The 18,032-nt window shown below is 41.7% G+C and overlaps 1 protein-coding gene across 1 annotated transcript in view; it reads left to right on the top strand.

The window, feature by feature from the left end:
* The window catches only part of DLEC1 (DLEC1 cilia and flagella associated protein), a 114,487-nt gene that overhangs the window by 59,677 nt on the left and 36,778 nt on the right, over nt 1–18,032 (top strand). Inside the window, exons 20-26 of the mRNA XM_082258049.1 lie at nt 685–843; nt 4,391–4,530; nt 5,629–5,782; nt 10,539–10,649; nt 11,465–11,589; nt 12,620–12,805; nt 17,484–17,551. Of these exons, the coding sequence (XP_082114175.1) occupies nt 685–843; nt 4,391–4,530; nt 5,629–5,782; nt 10,539–10,649; nt 11,465–11,589; nt 12,620–12,805; nt 17,484–17,551 (943 nt within the window). The remainder of the gene's footprint in view (nt 1–684; nt 844–4,390; nt 4,531–5,628; nt 5,783–10,538; nt 10,650–11,464; nt 11,590–12,619; nt 12,806–17,483; nt 17,552–18,032) is intronic.

Genomic DNA, 18,032 nt, shown 5'->3' with positions numbered 1-18,032 from the left:
TTATCATACTGTTGTTTACTAGTTCATGTTGTGTATTAAAATGTATGATCAAACAAATCTTTTTTTTTGGGGGGGGGGGGGGGTAACAATTAGAACCACTTTCAGATATTTACTTCTATCTGGGGATAGTGGAAGAGATTTCCTCTCACTTATTGTAACAGTGACCAAGGTTTCATCAAACAGAAAGCGAGGGAAAATCTGCAAGGTGGACATACATAAAAACAAAGGCCTTAGGGTTCTAGCCCTCCCCTACTCTAAAATATATCATTTTTTTCCTGTCTGTTTTGCTGTTGGAGATTTTTTTCACTTAGGTTCTCAACACACCCTTTCACATAACATACATATCAATGATTATATGGCAATGTTTTAGAACTTCTCATCAAAAACTGAACCATGTCCATGTATAACTTGCTCTGAGGACTCATTCACACATGCTTTGCTCTCTGAAAAGCAATCTGTATTCAGATCGATTTTCATAGAGTTATTGACAAGCAGTGAGAAGGTGATGTATCGCCTCCTCACCGCCTGCTTTAACCGCATTAAACGTCATGCTAGCGGCCTCTGCAGCTAAAGACTAGCTGTTAGGGGTTGGTAAAGTGCGGCTTAACCGCAGGGTAGTTTAGTAACAATTTTTTTTTTTCTCTTTGAAAACTTGTATTGTTTTGTGCTATAATCTTTTTGCAGGGCCCAGTGGTTTCAATAGCCATCCCATCACTCGACTTGGAACTCATAAAGCTTGGCACCAAAGTTCTCAGCACCTTTACCATTGAAAATATGAGTTCACTAGCTGCAAAGTGGAAGATGTGTGAGAGCAGAGCCTGTCTTACTGAGCGAGGAGAAGAGGTAATGTGTATTTATATGACAAAATACTCACCATGGACCTATTTAGATTTGTGATTATTCACTTTATCCATTGCAAAGAGCCATATTAACATGATAACAAAGTTTTTTTTTTTTTTCTTTTAAACAAACTGTTTTAGTACCTGCTCTGTGCAATTTTGCACAGAGCTGCCCTGATCCTCCTCCTCTGAAATCCCCAGCCAGTGCTCTTGGCTCATTCTTTCTCTGTGCCATCAACATTGTAGAGGCAGTAATTCAGAGGCATTACTTTACAGATACAGAAAACACAGAACTGCATTGATTTACTTTAAAGAGTGGTTCCACCTTTGCAGTCAAATTTGACAACCCCCGAAAACTTGTTTGTTATGTATTACCATTGGCACAACATTTTTTTGCAATGCACCACCAAGCCTTGAGAACTATTTTATTTGTCCCTGAAAAAGGGGGGTGCACATTTCTGACAGTAGTCTGCCAAGTTAGGTTACCAAGTACATCGTTCCAAGGTTGCCAAATCTTATAGAATTTTGGGTGGCAGGACCCACTGCTTAATACACTGCTCAAAAAAATTAAATGAACACTTTTTAATCAGAGTGTAGCATCAAGTCAAATAAACTCCTGGGATATTGATCTGGTCAGTTAAGTAGCAGAGGGGGTTGTTAATCAGTTTCAGTTGCTTTGGTGTTAACGAAATTAAAAACAGGAGCACTATATGGGCAACAATGAGACCACCTCCAAAACAGGAATGGTTTTACAGGTTGAGGCCACTGACATTTTTTTCCCTACTCATCTTTTCTGACTGTTTTTCACTAGTTTTGCCTTTGGCTAGGGTCTGTGTCATTACTATTTGCATGAGGCGATACCTGAACCCTATAGGGTTGCACAGGCAGTCCAACTCCTCCAGGATGGCACATCAATACGTGCCATTGCCAGAAGGTTTGCTGTGTCTCCCAGCACAGTCTCGGGAGCCATAGAGGGTCCTTAAACCATCAGCAGGACCGGTATCTGCTCCTTTGTGCAAGGAGGAATAGGATGAGCACTGCCCGAGCCCTATAAAATTACCTCCAGCAGGCTACAGGTGTGAATGTCTCTGACCAAACAATCAGAAACCGACTTCATGAGGGTGGTTTGAGGGCCTGACATTCTCTAGTGGGCCCTGTGCCCACTGCCTGGCACCATGGAGCTCGATTGGCATTTGCCATTAAACACCAGAATTGGCAGGTCCACCACTGGTGCCCTGTGCTTTTTTTACAGAGGAGGGCAGTTTCACCCTGAGCACATGTGACAGACGTGAAAGGGTCTGGAGAAGGCGTGGAGAACGTTATGCTGCCTGTAACATCATTCATCATGACCGGTTTAATAGTGGGTCAGTGATGGTCTAGGGAGGCATATCCATGGAGGGACGCACAGACCTCTACAGGCTAGACAATGGCACTCTGACTGCAATTAGGTATTAGGATGAATTCTTTGGACCCATTGTTAGACTCTCTGCTGGTGCAGTGGGTCTTGTGTTCCTCCTGGTGCACGACAATGCCCGGCCTCATGTGGTGAGAGTATGCAGCCAGTTCCTGGAGGATGAAGGAATTGATACCATTGAATGGCCCCCATGTTTGCCTTACCTAAATCCAATATAACTCCACTGGGACATTATGTTTTGGTCCATTCGATGCCGCCAGGTTGCACCTTAGTCTGTTCAGGAGCTCAGTGATGCCCTGGTTCAGATCTGGGAGGAAATACCCCAGGACACTATCCGTCGTCTCATTAGCAGCATGCCCCAACATTGTCAGGCATGCATACAAGCACGTGGGGGCCATACAAAGTACTGAGTACCATTTTGAGTTGCTGCAATGAAATTTTAGCAAAATGCACTAGCCTGCTGCATCATTTTTTCACTTTGATTTCCAGGGTGTCTTTGAATCCAGCCATCTGTAGGTTGCTAATTTTAATTTCCATCAAACTATGTGACATCCATTTGTTCCTAACACATTACCCAGTCCATGTCAGTATGGATATCCAGCATGATATTTTTCCTCATTGAGATCTTATGTGTTTTCAGAGTGCTCCTTTAATTTTTTTGAGCAGTGTATTATTTTAAATGTGGGTAGAAGATCATCAATGAGCCTCTACAGAGGGGTTTTGCTCTTCCAATTCAAATAAATAAGCCTCTATGTATAAAACAGTATAGAGCAGAGTAGGATTTTATAATGGGCAATTCAAAGTTGTCTAGTATACCGAGCAGACCAACCTCTGTAATTTGAACAACCTGTGAAAGCTGTCCAATGAATGTCCATGAATCTAAACACTTGGTCCCAAAGTTCAGTTGCATATGTACACATTTAGAACATATTTATTTATTTTTATTTTTTTTACAATGGAACCTTCAAAGGCTCCATCAATCAGTGGCTTGCAGGTGCAATGTCAGGCTCCTGCATGTGGGCAGGGCTGGGGAGTTTGTACCCAGGTTAAAGAAATGGCACACAAAGTCCAGAAAAGGTTGAATAGTTATTGTATTGATGAGTTGCAGGTAAGGTAAATGATAAATGGCAATCACTAGCACTAGTGATATTGAAGGACTTTAAGTTACAGTTCTCAGAAACTCTTGTAGTTGCAAACTCAGTAGGGTATGCATGGGCTTTTCTCAATGGATGGGGGGGGGGGGGGCAGAAGGGGTGAGTCCCCGTCATCCTTTTTTTTTTCTACAGCTCAGAGAAGACTTGCAGCTTTTAAAACAGTATTCCGGATATTGATTTTTTTTTTTTTTTTTGCATACATTGGTCCAATGTAACTATTATCTACTAAATAATGCAAACGTGAATTGCGCACAGGTGCATTGCATTTTGCTTAATGAATGTAGGCATTCTCTGAACACGTTGAGATTGTGGCATCACCACCCCACTTTTCCACCTTGCTCAATCAGAGAGCACTTTGCATTCATCAGAATACGATTAGGCATTCTGTGAATGGCGCAAGTGCATTCTTCAACATGTGAAGCATTCATCTATTAAAAAAAAAAAAAAAAAGCGGGGGGAAGGGGGAGTTTACAACTACTGGGCTCTGTTAAGCCTAGGTTTACATATATGTGGGTCAGGGATTGTATGCAAATTGCATGTGTTCTCTGACCCGCAGGCAAAATGCGCTGCTCTTTTGTAAACGTGCAGATGTGCCATTAACTGTTAATACCACCTCCACACATCCAAAAATGTGGTGCTTTTTTGGGTGTGTAAAAGCATACGGAGCATTTTAAACAAAGGGTCAGGGACTTTCTCCATGTTTTTCCCGCAGGTACAGTGGTCTATTAAGATGAATGACCCTACACTAACACAGCAATGTGAACCTAGTCGTAGTCTGACTGCTTATAGGATACAGCATTTACTTCTAATTGCTGTTATAGCTTTGTTTTGTCCACTTCCACAAGGATAGGCTTGATGCTAACAAACTAATTGAACAGCTTCCTTTTACAGCCTTGTAAAATATTATCCTTTGCAAAAAGCGCACCCTGCCATTGTCTTGTTTCATAATTGATCTACATTATGTACATTGTTTGCACCTGCAGGAGTCCCAGTTTTCCATTACTCCTGACTGTGGAGTGTTAGGCCCTCTGGATAGAGCACAAGTTTCAGTCCTGTTTAAACCATTGACCTGTCAGAGGCTAAGGACAGTTTTGGAATTGGAGGTGGAGAATGGTGAAGGGAGGTAAGTGATGAATAAGGAGCAAAACAATGCAGATATTTAGCTGACAATCATCTACATCATGGGTGTCCAACCTTTTGGCTTCTCTGGGCCACATTGAGTGTAGAGAAATTTTCTCGGGCTGCATCTAAAATATATACTATAGTTAAGGTATATAAGTAATAAAATGCCGCCGCACCCCCCGCACTAATTGAATACAACTAGAGGATGATCAAATAAAATGGAATCAGTATACAGAGGTTTACTTCTTCTGAGAGATATTAAGGGAACACTGTAACCACCATGACCACTTCAGTGATTTGAAGAAGTGGTCATGGTGGTAGAAGTCAGAAACACTGCACATACTCGCCCCTCCCCCTCCCCTCCAAAGCTGCCTCTGCCTACCGTAAGTTGGAAGCCGCTGTGGCCATGCCCCCGACCTGACTTCCTTCCTTCCCCAGCAAAAAAAAAATTGTCAGGTGGCAGTGGGCCGCATTGCCTGGGGTTCTGGGCCGCATGTTGGACATGCCTGATCTACATGGTCTTACATCCCGCATACATACATCTACATACCCACATACATATTGGGGTTGATTTACTAAAGGCAAAGTGGGCTGCTCACTTTCCAAGGGAATGAGCCCCAGAGTTTAGTGAATTAAGTGAATCTCTACAAACTTCCATTATTCAATCATAAGTGCAAGCAAAAATACAATTCTTTATTTTCCTTGCACATGATTAGATATTCTTTCCTAAGCTAAGGGAAGATTCCATACAAAGTGAAAATTCCCTTGCATAGTGAATAACCTATTTGTCTTTAGTAAATCAACCCCATGGTCTCAACTGTTTGGAATCAGTATTGTACTGCAACACTCTAGGGTTTCAAGTGTATAAATGTGTTGCTTCCTGCTAGCTTTATATATTTGTAATGATGCATAAAACACTGCAGCTATTTTGTAGTAGAATGAGCATAACATGAACACCTGAAGCCCTTAAATATCAGCCAGATTAGGGCTCCAATGATTGATTGTTTCTATGACAGCCAGTACAGCATAAAGCAGATCATGAATGCTGTCACTACATAAAAAATGCCTTGTTTAGTTATCGCATTTGTATTTATTCCAGCTACTTGCCTGTTGTTGCTGATGTACAGGTGCCCCAGGTTTGTCTCCTTAACAGCTGCGTAGTGTTTCCTGAGATCTTTGTTGGAGTCCCAGCTCAATCTACAGTAAAAATGTTCAATCAAGGGCGACTCCCAGCATCTTTTTCATGGGAAGAGGTAATTTTTTTTATAATCTTCTATGATATAACATGACCTAAGTTGATTTATGTAACAGCTAGAAAGAGGCACAAATTAAGGAATATAATGCTCTCACCATTCGGGACTGCATGAAGGTATATACCAGTGGTCTCTAAACTGTGGCCCTGGGGCCAGATGCAGTTCTTTGTTTGCCTTTATCCAGTTCTTGGGGCATTATTTCTGCCACCGACACCAACAATGGGGCATAATTCCTGCCACAGACGCCAACAATTGGGCATTATTCCTTCTACTGACACTAACAATGGGGTATAATTCTTTCCACTGACAACAAAAATGGGACACTATTCCTCCCAAGGACACCAACTATTTCTTCCCCTAATACCAAAGATCAGGAATTGTTTACTGCCACTGGGCACAGTCCAGCCCCCCCCCCTAGGTCTGAAGGGCAGTAAACTGGCTCTTTCTTTAGAAAGTTTAGAGACCCCTGGTATACAGTATATCTTACATTCCCTATTCTCACAAACGGGACAAAGTTCACACATTAGACCACCACAATTACTATACTGTCCCCACACAGCAAACATGCTGCTTATTGACACTGTACTGGGAAGTCATTTGTTTTTTTCTTATTAACACTGTAACATTGTTTGGTGTGTAGCTGTAGGTTAAAGTGTTTCTAAAGCCAGTTGTTTATTATTTTAATTTCTAAAAAAAATGTTATACTCGTCTGCTTTGTGTAATATTATTGCACAGAGCGGTCCTGAACCTCCTCTTCTGGGGGCCCCCGCTGGCAATTTTTGCTCCTCCTGTTCTGTGGCTGTCTCTATAGCAAGCCACTAGTGCTTTAATGGCAGACGTGCAGATCGCGATGTGTGCCCATAGACACACACATCCCAGTTCGGCCCTGCCCCCTGCTTTCTGCCCACAGGATTTGACTGACAGCAGCAGGAGCCAATGGGTTGGGAGATTCTCTTTGACAACACTTGCCTGGGACTTATGTCAGTGAACAAGAGGTGACTGCTGTGGTTGAAATGTTGGTCCAGAGGCTGCAAGTTGGAGTTTTGTGTTTTGGCTCCTCCACGTTTCATGCCACCAAATGTACTTGCTACATCCGAAGAAAGAGTAACCTTGTATGCTGTGCTAGACTGTTGTGCTCATGAGGAGTAATTTCCCTTGTTCCAGAGCCAGAAAGGTTTCATGGTTACTATTGAAAATTTTAATGGTGCCCAAGCCAATGGTGATGTGCGGCCCATTCTAGATCTAAATGCCTGAAAAAGTTTCTGCATGTTCAAAAGTTCTATATGGATTTTGTGCAGTCAGTTACTACATCTATCCACCAGGGGAAGTTCCTGCCTTCGGTGGACATGAAGGATTCCTACCCACATATCCCTGTTTTTCACCTCATCAGCGCTATCTGCAGTTTGCAATCGGGGAGCAGTTTTTCCAGTTTGGGGCTCTGCCCTTCGGCCTGATCATGGAACCACAAGTATCCATGAAGATGCTGCCCCAAATGCTGTTATTTTTGCAGTCCTAGGGAAATCTAATTTTGGGATATCTGGATGATTTGTTTTTGGGGGGAATAATTGGTGAACAGCCTTAAAGCAGAACTAAAGATCACAATACTTACCTTTACTTTAATAGTTCCTCTCTAGTATCTTCTATCTTTATTGACTGACACGTGATGATGAAGATAAAGGTAAGCCTGTGGATGTGGTGTATCTGGACTTTGCAAAGGCCTTTGACACCGTTCCCCACAAACGCTTACTGTACAAACTAAGGAAGGTAGGTATGGACCATAAGGTGAGTACCTGGATAGAGAACTGGCTCCAGGGGAGAGTACAGAGGGTGGTGATTAATGGGGAGTACTCGGATTGGGCGGGTGTGGAAAGTGGGGTCCCCCAGGGTTCTGTCCTGGGACCAATCCTGTTTAATTTATTCATAAATGATCTAGAGGAGGGGATATCTAGTACAATCTCAGTATTTGCAGATGATACTAAATTAGGCATGCCAATATCTTCTATGCAGGATGTGGAAATCTTGCAAGCAGACCTGAACAAAATAACGGGGTGGGCAACTACATGGCAGATGAGATTTAATGTAGAAAAATGTAAAGTAATGCACTTGGGGGCCAGAAACCAGAAAGCAAGCTACTCACTAGGGGGGGAACCTCTGGGTGAGTCTAGGACGGAAAGGGACCTGGGGGTACTGGTAGACAACAGGCTTGGAAGTGGCATGCAATGCCAAGCCGCTGCAAGCAAAGCCAACAGAATACTGGGTTGTATAAAAAAGGGGATTCACTCCAGAAATAAAGAGATTATTCTTCCACTCTACAAGACTCTGGTCCGGCCACATCTGGAGTATGCTGTCCAGTTCTGGGCACCGGTCCTCAGGAAGGATGTGCTGGAACTGGAGAAAGTCCAGAGAAGGGCAACAAAAATAATTAGGGGAATGGAGGACATCGGCTATGAGGAAAGACTACATGCACTGAACTTGTTCTCTCTGGAGAAGAGACGCTTGAGGGGGGATATGATATCAATGTACAAATACTGTACTGGCGACCCTAGCATAAGGAACAAACTATTTAGAGTAAGGGAATACAATAAGACACGTGGCCACTCACTAAAACTAGAGGAAAGGCGGTTTAACCTTAAAGTGCGTAAGGGGTTCTTCACTGTAAGAGCGGTAAGGATGTGGAATTCTCTTCCGCAAGCAGTCGTATCAGCGGGGAGCATTGATAGTTTCAAAAAACTATTGGATGGACACCTTAAAGACCACAACATACAGGGGTATACAATGTACGGTTAAAAGCAAACACACACACATAGGTTGAACTGGATGGACTTGTGTCTTTTTTCAGCCTCACTAACTATGTAACTATGTAACTATGTAACTATGTCAGTCCTGTGCATGCACAGGAATTCAGTCATCCTGGCACACGGGATCTGTGCTGGAACATAACCTGAGCTGTGCATGTGCAGCTCAGTAGACATTCTAATGTAGATTGCAAGCAGGCAGGTAGATTTTTTGTATTGCACAGCTTTTTAATGGACACTTAGGTTCCGCTTAAAGGCCAGTGTGCAACAGATGGTGCAAGTCCTGCAGGACTTTGGCTGGATCCTTAATCTCAAAAAGATAACCCTAGAACCATCATTTAGCCCGGAGTACCCATACCTTGTCCTGCAGAGCACAAGTGTTCCTTCACCAGAAAAAACCTTCAGTCCAAGGTATAGACGCTACATTCCCTGGAACGCCCCTTTATCCATCTATAGACGAGGGTGCTGGGGTTTGACAGTCTTTTGAGGCAGTTTTGTATGCTCAGTTTTATTCAAGACTGTTCCTCCAACTCTACATCCTGACAGCATGGGACTAACAAACTCTGTCCTTGGATCACCCAAGATGTCTGAGAACCCAAAATCAAGTTAGCCTTCGACTGGTGGATTTCAAGCCTGGCGCTGGAGTCAAGAAAAGGTCTCTCTTCCTGTGGTGTTGAAGGTACTGACAATGGACACCAACCTGTCAGGCTGGTGAGGAGTTCTGGATTCCCTATCAATTCAAGGGATGTAGTCATCAGAGGAAGTTCAAGTGTCGATCAATGCCCTTGAATTCTGAGCGATATGGCTTGCTATCCAACTTTTTACCCCCCCCTCCCCCTCCACTCTGGGGACTGCTGGTCAGGGTACAATCCAACAAAACCACAGCTGTGTCATACATGAATCTATAAGGCAGAACCAGGAACCAGTTGCTCTTTGAGAAGCAGAGTTTATGCTGACTTGGGTGGAGCTTTTAGTTTTGTCAGTGTTGCACAATCCAGGTGTAGAGCATTGACAAGCAGACTTCTTGAGCAGCAAAAGGTTGAAGTTCTGAATTGGTCCCTCCACTGAGAGGTTTTTCACTCTCTCTGTCTCCGGTAAAGACTACCAAACATAGACCTCCCAGTCCCTGGCTTTGAGGACTTGGCTGTTGAAGTCCAAATCCTAAAGGATAGAGTCTTTCAGAATCATCTCGTACCATTGCATGTTGAAAGCACACCTTGCTTAGTGTAAAAAGGGAAAGCTTCATTCTATCCTTTCTTCAGTCAGGACTGGAGAAGTCCTTGGCCCTGTGGAATATTAAGGGTCAGGTTTCTACCTTAGTAATGCTTTTTTCAAGACTGATAGCTTCCTTGATCAGAGCCTTTGTAAAAGGGTTGTGTATGCTCTCCGATGACTCCATTGGATCTCAGCTTGGTGCTGTTAGTCCTTCAGAGGCCACTATTTGAACCTATTCGGGATATTTCGGAGCTGAGAGTGTGAATGCAGGGCTGAGTCAAGCTTTGCTTTTTGCCAATCACCAAGTGTTCAATCACCTGGAGATGGAGAATATTCCAGTGATTTAAGAATGAACTCTCCTGTGTCCTGTGATGTACTCCAAGAAAGGGATTTTTTAGGTAAGCAAAAAATTCAGTTTTTGTGATGTCACAGCAGGTATGCTGGACACCCAAGTGTTAAGATCTCACCCTCAAAAACATAGAAAATCAGTGAATTAACTATTCAGCATCTGCTAATAGTTGAAGTATAAATGAAAATGTAAGTCTTGGCTTGACCAACCTTTAATGCATAGATTTGCTGCATGAAGCAATAGGAGTGATAATAATTTTGAGTTTAAAAATATAATAAAATACAAGTTGAATTGCATGTTTCAAAGAACTTTACATGAAAGGATATGAAATACATAGATTTCTTTGACGGTCTTCTATTTTCTCACACACTTATAAAATAATATATTTTGTCTGCAGCTGACTAGTAATCATCCCACAATATATGAAGCCACTGTAACTCCATCAAGTGGTCTGTTAGGACCTAACGAAGAGGCTGAGATGTGTGTGACTCTGACACTTAATACATTGGTAAGCCACCATTCTCAAAATGTACTACAATCCCTAAAATTAATCTTTTGTCCTCTGTACTTAAAGCACTAAAGGGTTGTAATTTAACTGAAATGTAAGCTGTTGCTATTGACTCGCTTTAAGATTCAATTGTTTGGTAATTCATTGTATGCCTAATAATAAAAAAAACTCTAATGCATTTAATAGCAGTAATTTTACTTAATAAACCAGGATCCCAGTTTCTGAAGCTAGGAGGATTGCCAATAATATCCTGTACTAGACACCATGAATTATTTTTTGTTTGTGACTGCCTTTGTTAAAAAGAGAACCCGTGTGAAGATGGGTGGGTGTGTTGGCACTTGGGATTAGAAAACCGATAACAGGACCATACAGCTACCTGCATACACTGTCATTTATATGCTATACATTTATATAGCATTTATTCCTTTAGTTACATCTAGGACATCCTCAGGGTTAATATGCAAAAAGCAACTTTCTAAAGGTCACTATTTGTTCAATTATTATTATACCAATGAGAAAAAAAAGATGCGTTCCCCAAAAAGAAGGAAAAGCCCAGTGCACAGAGGTTCTGTAGAAAGTCTGAAATGGCTGCAGGCAGTACCAACTGCTTAAGTGGTTTGAAATTGTTGCTATCAGCCTATACTGCCTGTTTCTTGTTTGTTGCATCAAACGGTCAGTGTTCATTTTGTGTGGCTACCCAAATTTATTAAAAACTAAAATGACTTTATTTTCATGATTACAAAACAGTAATGTTGGATAATAATGATCCCTGATTATCAGACCCCCTAACCAGTTGTAGTTGTTCTGCTGTTTAGGATGAACTGAATGAGATACCTTTGTGCTGCCATGTAGAAGATATGAAGGATCCTCTGGTTCTGAACATAAAAGCTAAAGCCCAAGGATTGCATGTCACCTATTCCCTTCCTGTTGAACAAGAGAGGTGAGGACTTGGCTCTGCCTGTCTCCTGATGAATCATGTATTCTTTAAAGCACACAAAACTCTCTTCACCTAGTTAAGATTTTCCATTGCACATAGTACAGTAACTAGGCTATTTTGCAGAAAATAAATACAAATCTTTGGTGAAGATATGATGGCATGTACTCAGTTTCCTTGGTCTTTGTTATGCCCCGTACACACGTGCAGATTATCTGCAGACTTTTGTGCCCCGTACACACGTGCAGATTATCTGCAGACTTTTGTGCCCCGTACACACGTGCAGATTATCTGCAGACTTTTGTCTGCAGACTTACCAAAACCATATAATATGAGGTCAAACCTAAACACTTTCAATTTGTATGCAATCCGGCAGGCCCTTGCACTACATAGAAAAGGTAAGTCTGCAGACAAAAGTCTGCAGATAATCTGCACGTGTGTATGGGGCATTAAGGTTCACATCCTTTCCAAATGTGCAAAAAGCACAGAAGGTCCACTGTCTATTTTGTCCATGACAAAGTAGGTCTAGGGGTAGCCTAGCAGGAGACTCTTTATCACCAGCTGTGGAATTTTCATAGGTAATCTGGCAAGTTCCATTTTATCTGGACTCTAATGATAAATAAAAGTTAGCACTGAGATTCCAAACCCCCATGTGTATGGAGTTTTTATGTTCTGAATTTGCATGCCTTTCACTAGCGTTTAAATTGTACCCGGCAGCTGTCTAAAATGGGTTGTTATAATATCCTCTGGGCAAGGGGATGATATGAAGCAAATGCAGAACAATGCTAATATATTGACATGTATAAATACAACAAATTAGTAAACATTATGTAGAATATGAAATTTGATAGAAATTTCAACCTTTGTAGTCTTAAGTGGAAAATGTGTCACAAAATATCAGTCTTGGTTCCTGCATGTTATGGAGGATGTACTTATCAAATAGACTTTTACCTTTCTATAACTATAGTGTAAACAATTCTTTTTCATCTTTTCATTATGGAAAATCTATTTAAAGAATTAACATACATTTCATTAGTTTTAAAGCTGCAGCTTCCTCATCTCCACAAGAACTGCTGTTAGATTTTGGATCAGAGGTGATTCTGCAGAGCACAGTGCAACGGACATTAATCCTCACCAATCACACTGGTATATCTGCTCCATTCTCTGTTCAAGCAGCTTACTTCACTGGATGTCCCCTTCCAAAGGTGTCAGTAAGCGAAAAGTAAGTTTTCTCTTTCCATACTTTTTCTTACATGGTGCCTAAGCCCTACCAGGAAATAGATCTTTTTATTCACCTTAACAAAACAAGTCTTTAAAAAACTGAAAAACAAAAAACAAAAGTTGGGACTTTAGATGAGGCATTATACCATTGGTATAAGTCTCCATCCCTAATGTATAAATATCAAGGGGGGAGGGGAAGGGGGGAAGGTAATGATGGATAGTATCAGGTAGCAAAGGCAATCGGCATATTGGGTAAAACAAAGTAGTGGATAATGTATGGTAAGACATAAGATCCGTAGACTATATTTGAATATAAAGCCGATTCGCCTGAGGTTACTGACAATTAAAATAGGTAAGAGGGGAAACAATTGGGACTTTAGATGAGGTGCATGAGAACGGTTGGCAGATAAAAGGTACAATCACAGATATAAGACATATGAAAAGATTTAATGGACAAATCTCATCACAGTACATGAATAAGGATAGATGCATGATATAGACATGTGATACATAATAAAGGAAATAGAAACAATGTTGGACATTCCATACAAGCTATAGGATGCACATTCGGAAGGGGATGGACAATAATGGTAGTTGCTGTGTATGGAATCCAAATCAATGGACGATAGGAAGGATGCACGTAAGGAAGCTCAACGCGTTTCGTGGATTTTCCCACTCGTCAGGAGCAAGGGCATCACCAAACCCACTTTGACAGTGGAACCATGTAGGTAAATTAAAAACGTTTGGTAAAGTAGTTTGATAAGGAAATTGGTAAAAGTGTTGTGGGCGATTGTCCAGAAGGGCCAGGGGTCCTGCACGGGAGCTGTGGCGGCCTCGACTGCAGCCAGAGGGCATCCCCCATGGGCATCCCTGGAAAAAGAAGGCAACAAGGCCCAGGTTGAGTGTGGTGATGGATATCAACATAGGATCCCCATGGATAACTGTGTAGATAAAGTAAAAGGTAGTGATTATTCAAATGTTGGGATAATAGGAGTGATAAAGTGAGAGCATTCACCTCTGTGGCTATTACTGCCCTATTTCACTGGATTTTCACTCACGACAATGTTGTCGTTTTCTCTTTCCTTTTTTTCTCTCCTTCACCCTTCATTCACTACCTATGCATTAGCACTACCATTTTCCGTCACTCTTTCATTTTAGGTGATTTTGGGTCTAATTCCTTCCTCACCTTGGGTGTCTACTCTCACTTTATCACTCCTATTATCCCAACATTTGAATAATCACTACCTTTTACTTTATCTACACAGTTATCCATGGGGATCCTATGTTGATATCCATCACCACACTCAACCTGGGCCTTGTTGCCTTCTTTTTCCAGGGATGCCCATGGGGGATGCCCTCTGGCTGCATTCGGGGCCACCACAGCTCCCGTGCAGGACCCCTGGCCCTTCTGGACAATCGCCCACAACACTTTTACCAATTTCCTTATCAAACTACTTTACCAAACGTTTTTAATTTACCTACATGGTTCCACTGTCAAAGTGGGTTTGGTGATGCCCTTGCTCCTGACGAGTGGGAAAATCCACGAAACGCGCTGAGCTTCCTTACGTGCATCCTTCCTATCTTCCATTGATTTGGATTCCATACACAGCAACTACCATTATTGTCCATCCCCTTCCGAATGTGCATCCTATAGCTTGTATGGAGTGTCCAACATTGTTTCTATTTCCTTTATTATGTATCACATGTCTATATCATGCATCTATCCTTATTCATGTACTGTGATGAGATTTGTCCATTAAATCTTTTCATATGTCTTATATCTGTGATTGTACCTTTTATCTGCCAACCGTTCTCATGCACCTCATCTAAAGTCCCAATTGTTTCCCCTCTTACCTATTTTAATTGTCAGTAACCTCAGGCGAATCGGCTTTATATTCAAATATAGTCTACGGATCTTATGTCTTACCATACATTATCCACTACTGTGTTTTACCCAATATGCCGATTGCTTTTGCTACCTGATACTATCCATCATTACCTTCCCCCCTTCCCCTCCCCCCTTGATATTAAAACAAGTCTTTAAATGATGAAATAGCAGTACCAAATAGAGTAACTTCCAGTGATTCACCCCCAAACAATGCATAATGGGATTGCAGACTCATCTTCTTTTCCTTTATCGTGGCATTATATGTTGCTACAATCACCTGATTGTTATACTGTATATTCTCTCTTTTTATTTCTCCTTTAATTCCTTCATCATGTATAATTAAGATACACCCTTTCCCCTTCTTTCCTCTCACCTTTATTTCTCTTTCTGACCTCAGTCCGATCTCCTTCTTCATTAATTTTCTTTTACTCTTCAACTTGTCAAGATGCAGGTTCTATGAAACAAATGAATAAGTCATGGATCCCCCTTGAACCGTAAAAGTTGCAAAGATTAGGTGTTAAACATGGTGCACTCTTTGCTTCCTTAATACAGCTATCTTTTTACTGTTTGTACAAATAATGTTGTATGTGACCATAAAAACAAATTATCCCCCCAAGGTTTGAGAGACTGTGTGTGTTAGTTCCTCTATTTAATAACAGCAGTATGAGGATAGATAGATAGATAGATAGATAGATAGATAGATAGATAGATAGATAGATAGATAGATAGATAGATAGATAGATAGATAGATAGATGCTGATGTGACCTCCATCCTTTTCTCTACTCATACATTCAAAGAAGCTGAGTAAGAGCAGAGCGTAGTGCTGCCCTGGGTCATGCACGCTGGGTGGTTTGCAGAGCAAGTCTCCTTGTTGTTGTTAGAACAAACCGATCAGTGCTGCAACCACTGATTGAGTGGCTTTTATTGATAGGGAGATTGCACAGAAGTCGATTTTCTGTTTAACATTTCATATTCCTGATATGTGTCTACTGTACCATGTACTTGTGTTAAAAAAAGTATCCTGTGCTCTTTGTATTTCTTTCTTTGTGTGAAATATCTGGTGATCCTGGGTGATCCTGCCAGTCCCCCTGCTTTCTTATTTCGAAATGACTCTGCTAAACATAGAAGCACATCCTTCCCAGAATGTTCAGTTTTCTGGCTGTGCTGGGAGCACAGCCTGCTTGTACTCCAATGGCCAAGACTTGTGCTGATAGTGCCCCCTGGCCTCCCCCCCCCCCCCCCCCCACACACACTCACAGCTCTTCACTGGAATCAATGTATTGCTCTTTCTTTGTCTTCTGCTGACATACCCCCTGCAATAAAAAAAGTGTGTATATATATATATATATATATATAGCACTACTCCCTGGGGAGCTGCTTAAAGCGGGTTCCCCTGCGTTGCCAATAGCAGCAACTTAGCAATTCAGCAATTCAAAGTACTGAGTGGCTCAGTCAGAGTTTTTTGTTGGTTTTATTTTAGAACTTGGATAGGAGAAGGGATGAGTGGAATACTCCAACTGGATGAACTATGCACAATTTTAGGGCTGCTAACTATGTTGAGTGCGGAAAGGCTTCTGCTTCACCTTGCCACTGTAGTGAAATATTTGATAAGCGTACTGTATAGTGAATTGCTCTTCAGGGCCCCGCTTGACACCCCCTTTACCCCTACTCTTCTCTTCAGGGTTCTACTTGGCACCCCCTTTACTCTTGTATACTGTGTGAGCTGACCTTCTATCCTCTGACTTCTCTGGAGTAGTCCCCCTTCCTGGGGGGACCCCCTGGCAAGCCCTCTGGTATTCACGGACACTGTTTTTCCCAGATGACTCTGCCAGCAGCTTCACCGTCAGCTTTCCAGGATCCTTCAGGCTCAGCTCCTCACCTGGCTCACTAGGCCGACTGCTTGTGACCACCTTTCTCACAGCAGGAGGAGAGACAGCCATCACCCTCTTCCTGGGACTCTGCTTCCCGCCAAAGACGCCCTGTCACATGTGCCCTTGGCTTTTAAGGTCAATCCCAGGATGCACTGTGGTAGTGCCCTCCCTCTGGAACTGCCACAAAAGCCCGTTTGCCACTGGCCAGGTTTCCTCCACTGTCCAACAGACTCCCCTATTGGATACAGTGGGGACACTCCCTCAGACCATATGACTCACACTTGGACACATGCAACGGGCATAACTAACAGATCAGGCTCCCCTGATAAGCAGATGGAGCATAATAATGCTTTTTCCCAGCACCTATCTATATTCAGACGTTTTGCCTTGAATTTCTCTTTTAAACTGAATGGGTTGTTTAACAAGGTGAGGGCTCACATATGTTTTTAAATAGTCAGGTCATTTGGCCATTACAGCTGCCCATGCTGAGAAAAGGATAACTAGCACCCACACAAAGCTCTATGTTTGTAGTTGTGGCCATTGTTTCACAGATTCTACTATATGACCATTTTTGAGATGACAAAAGGCCATTCAGGTAAGACTAATGTTTCCCCTTCTATACCAAGGTTAGTTAATGACAAACTAGGTATAAAACAGCCAAAATCTGCCAGAAGATAGGATTTTACCAGAAAGATGGCCTACTCTCATTTTAGTTACATCATTTACTTCAAGTGGTTACATTAAGGAACTTAGAGGCAGGAATAAAGTATTAGGTTTAGAAACTTTCATCCCTTCTACAGTTGTCCTAGTGGTTCTTTGCAGTGGACTGTGAGATTGCTAATTCATTACTTTTCTGTAAACTTTGGTTGATTGTTCTCCTTACATTTTATAATCCTAAATTATTGGGTTTTTTTTCCAGTTCTACGATGTCTATCATGCAAAAGATGGCCAGGTTTGCAGAGCAAGCAGTCAAACGAGCAGAAGCTGGTTTGTGATCTCCATTTATTTCACTGAGACATCTAACATTGAATGGCATCATTATATTTCAGTGTGACATATAATATAACACATGGTCAGATATTGAGCAATTGTTTGTTTTGCTGTACGGATACATTTTAGGAGTGTAGTGTCAACATATAAGAATAAAAAAAGTCAAAATTCCCAAAATCAAAAATAATGTAAAACTGACATGAGTGTGTCAAGATTGTTAAAAACCCTTATAGCCAAAAATAGAGTCATTGACTTCACCTCTAAAGTTGGCGCTCTGGGCTGAACCCTTCTTGCATTACGCACCTCACTATTTGGGTACTAATGCCTGCTTTTCAGCCTACACAGTCAGCATAGTTTAATTTTAATTTTTTTTTTTATGTAGACTTTGCTTGAATCCAACCATAAAGCCAAACAATACAGAGTAATGTCAATGATAATCAACGGTCTCATACATCCCAAATCCAAAAGGTGATCAGCA

This window comes from Pelophylax lessonae (assembly GCF_965119305.1).
Source record: "Pelophylax lessonae genome assembly, chromosome: 5".
Taxonomy (NCBI): Eukaryota; Metazoa; Chordata; class Amphibia; order Anura; family Ranidae; genus Pelophylax; species Pelophylax lessonae.
The sequence above is the reverse complement of the archived record's forward strand: the minus strand, read 5'-3'. Positions and strand labels throughout refer to the sequence as shown.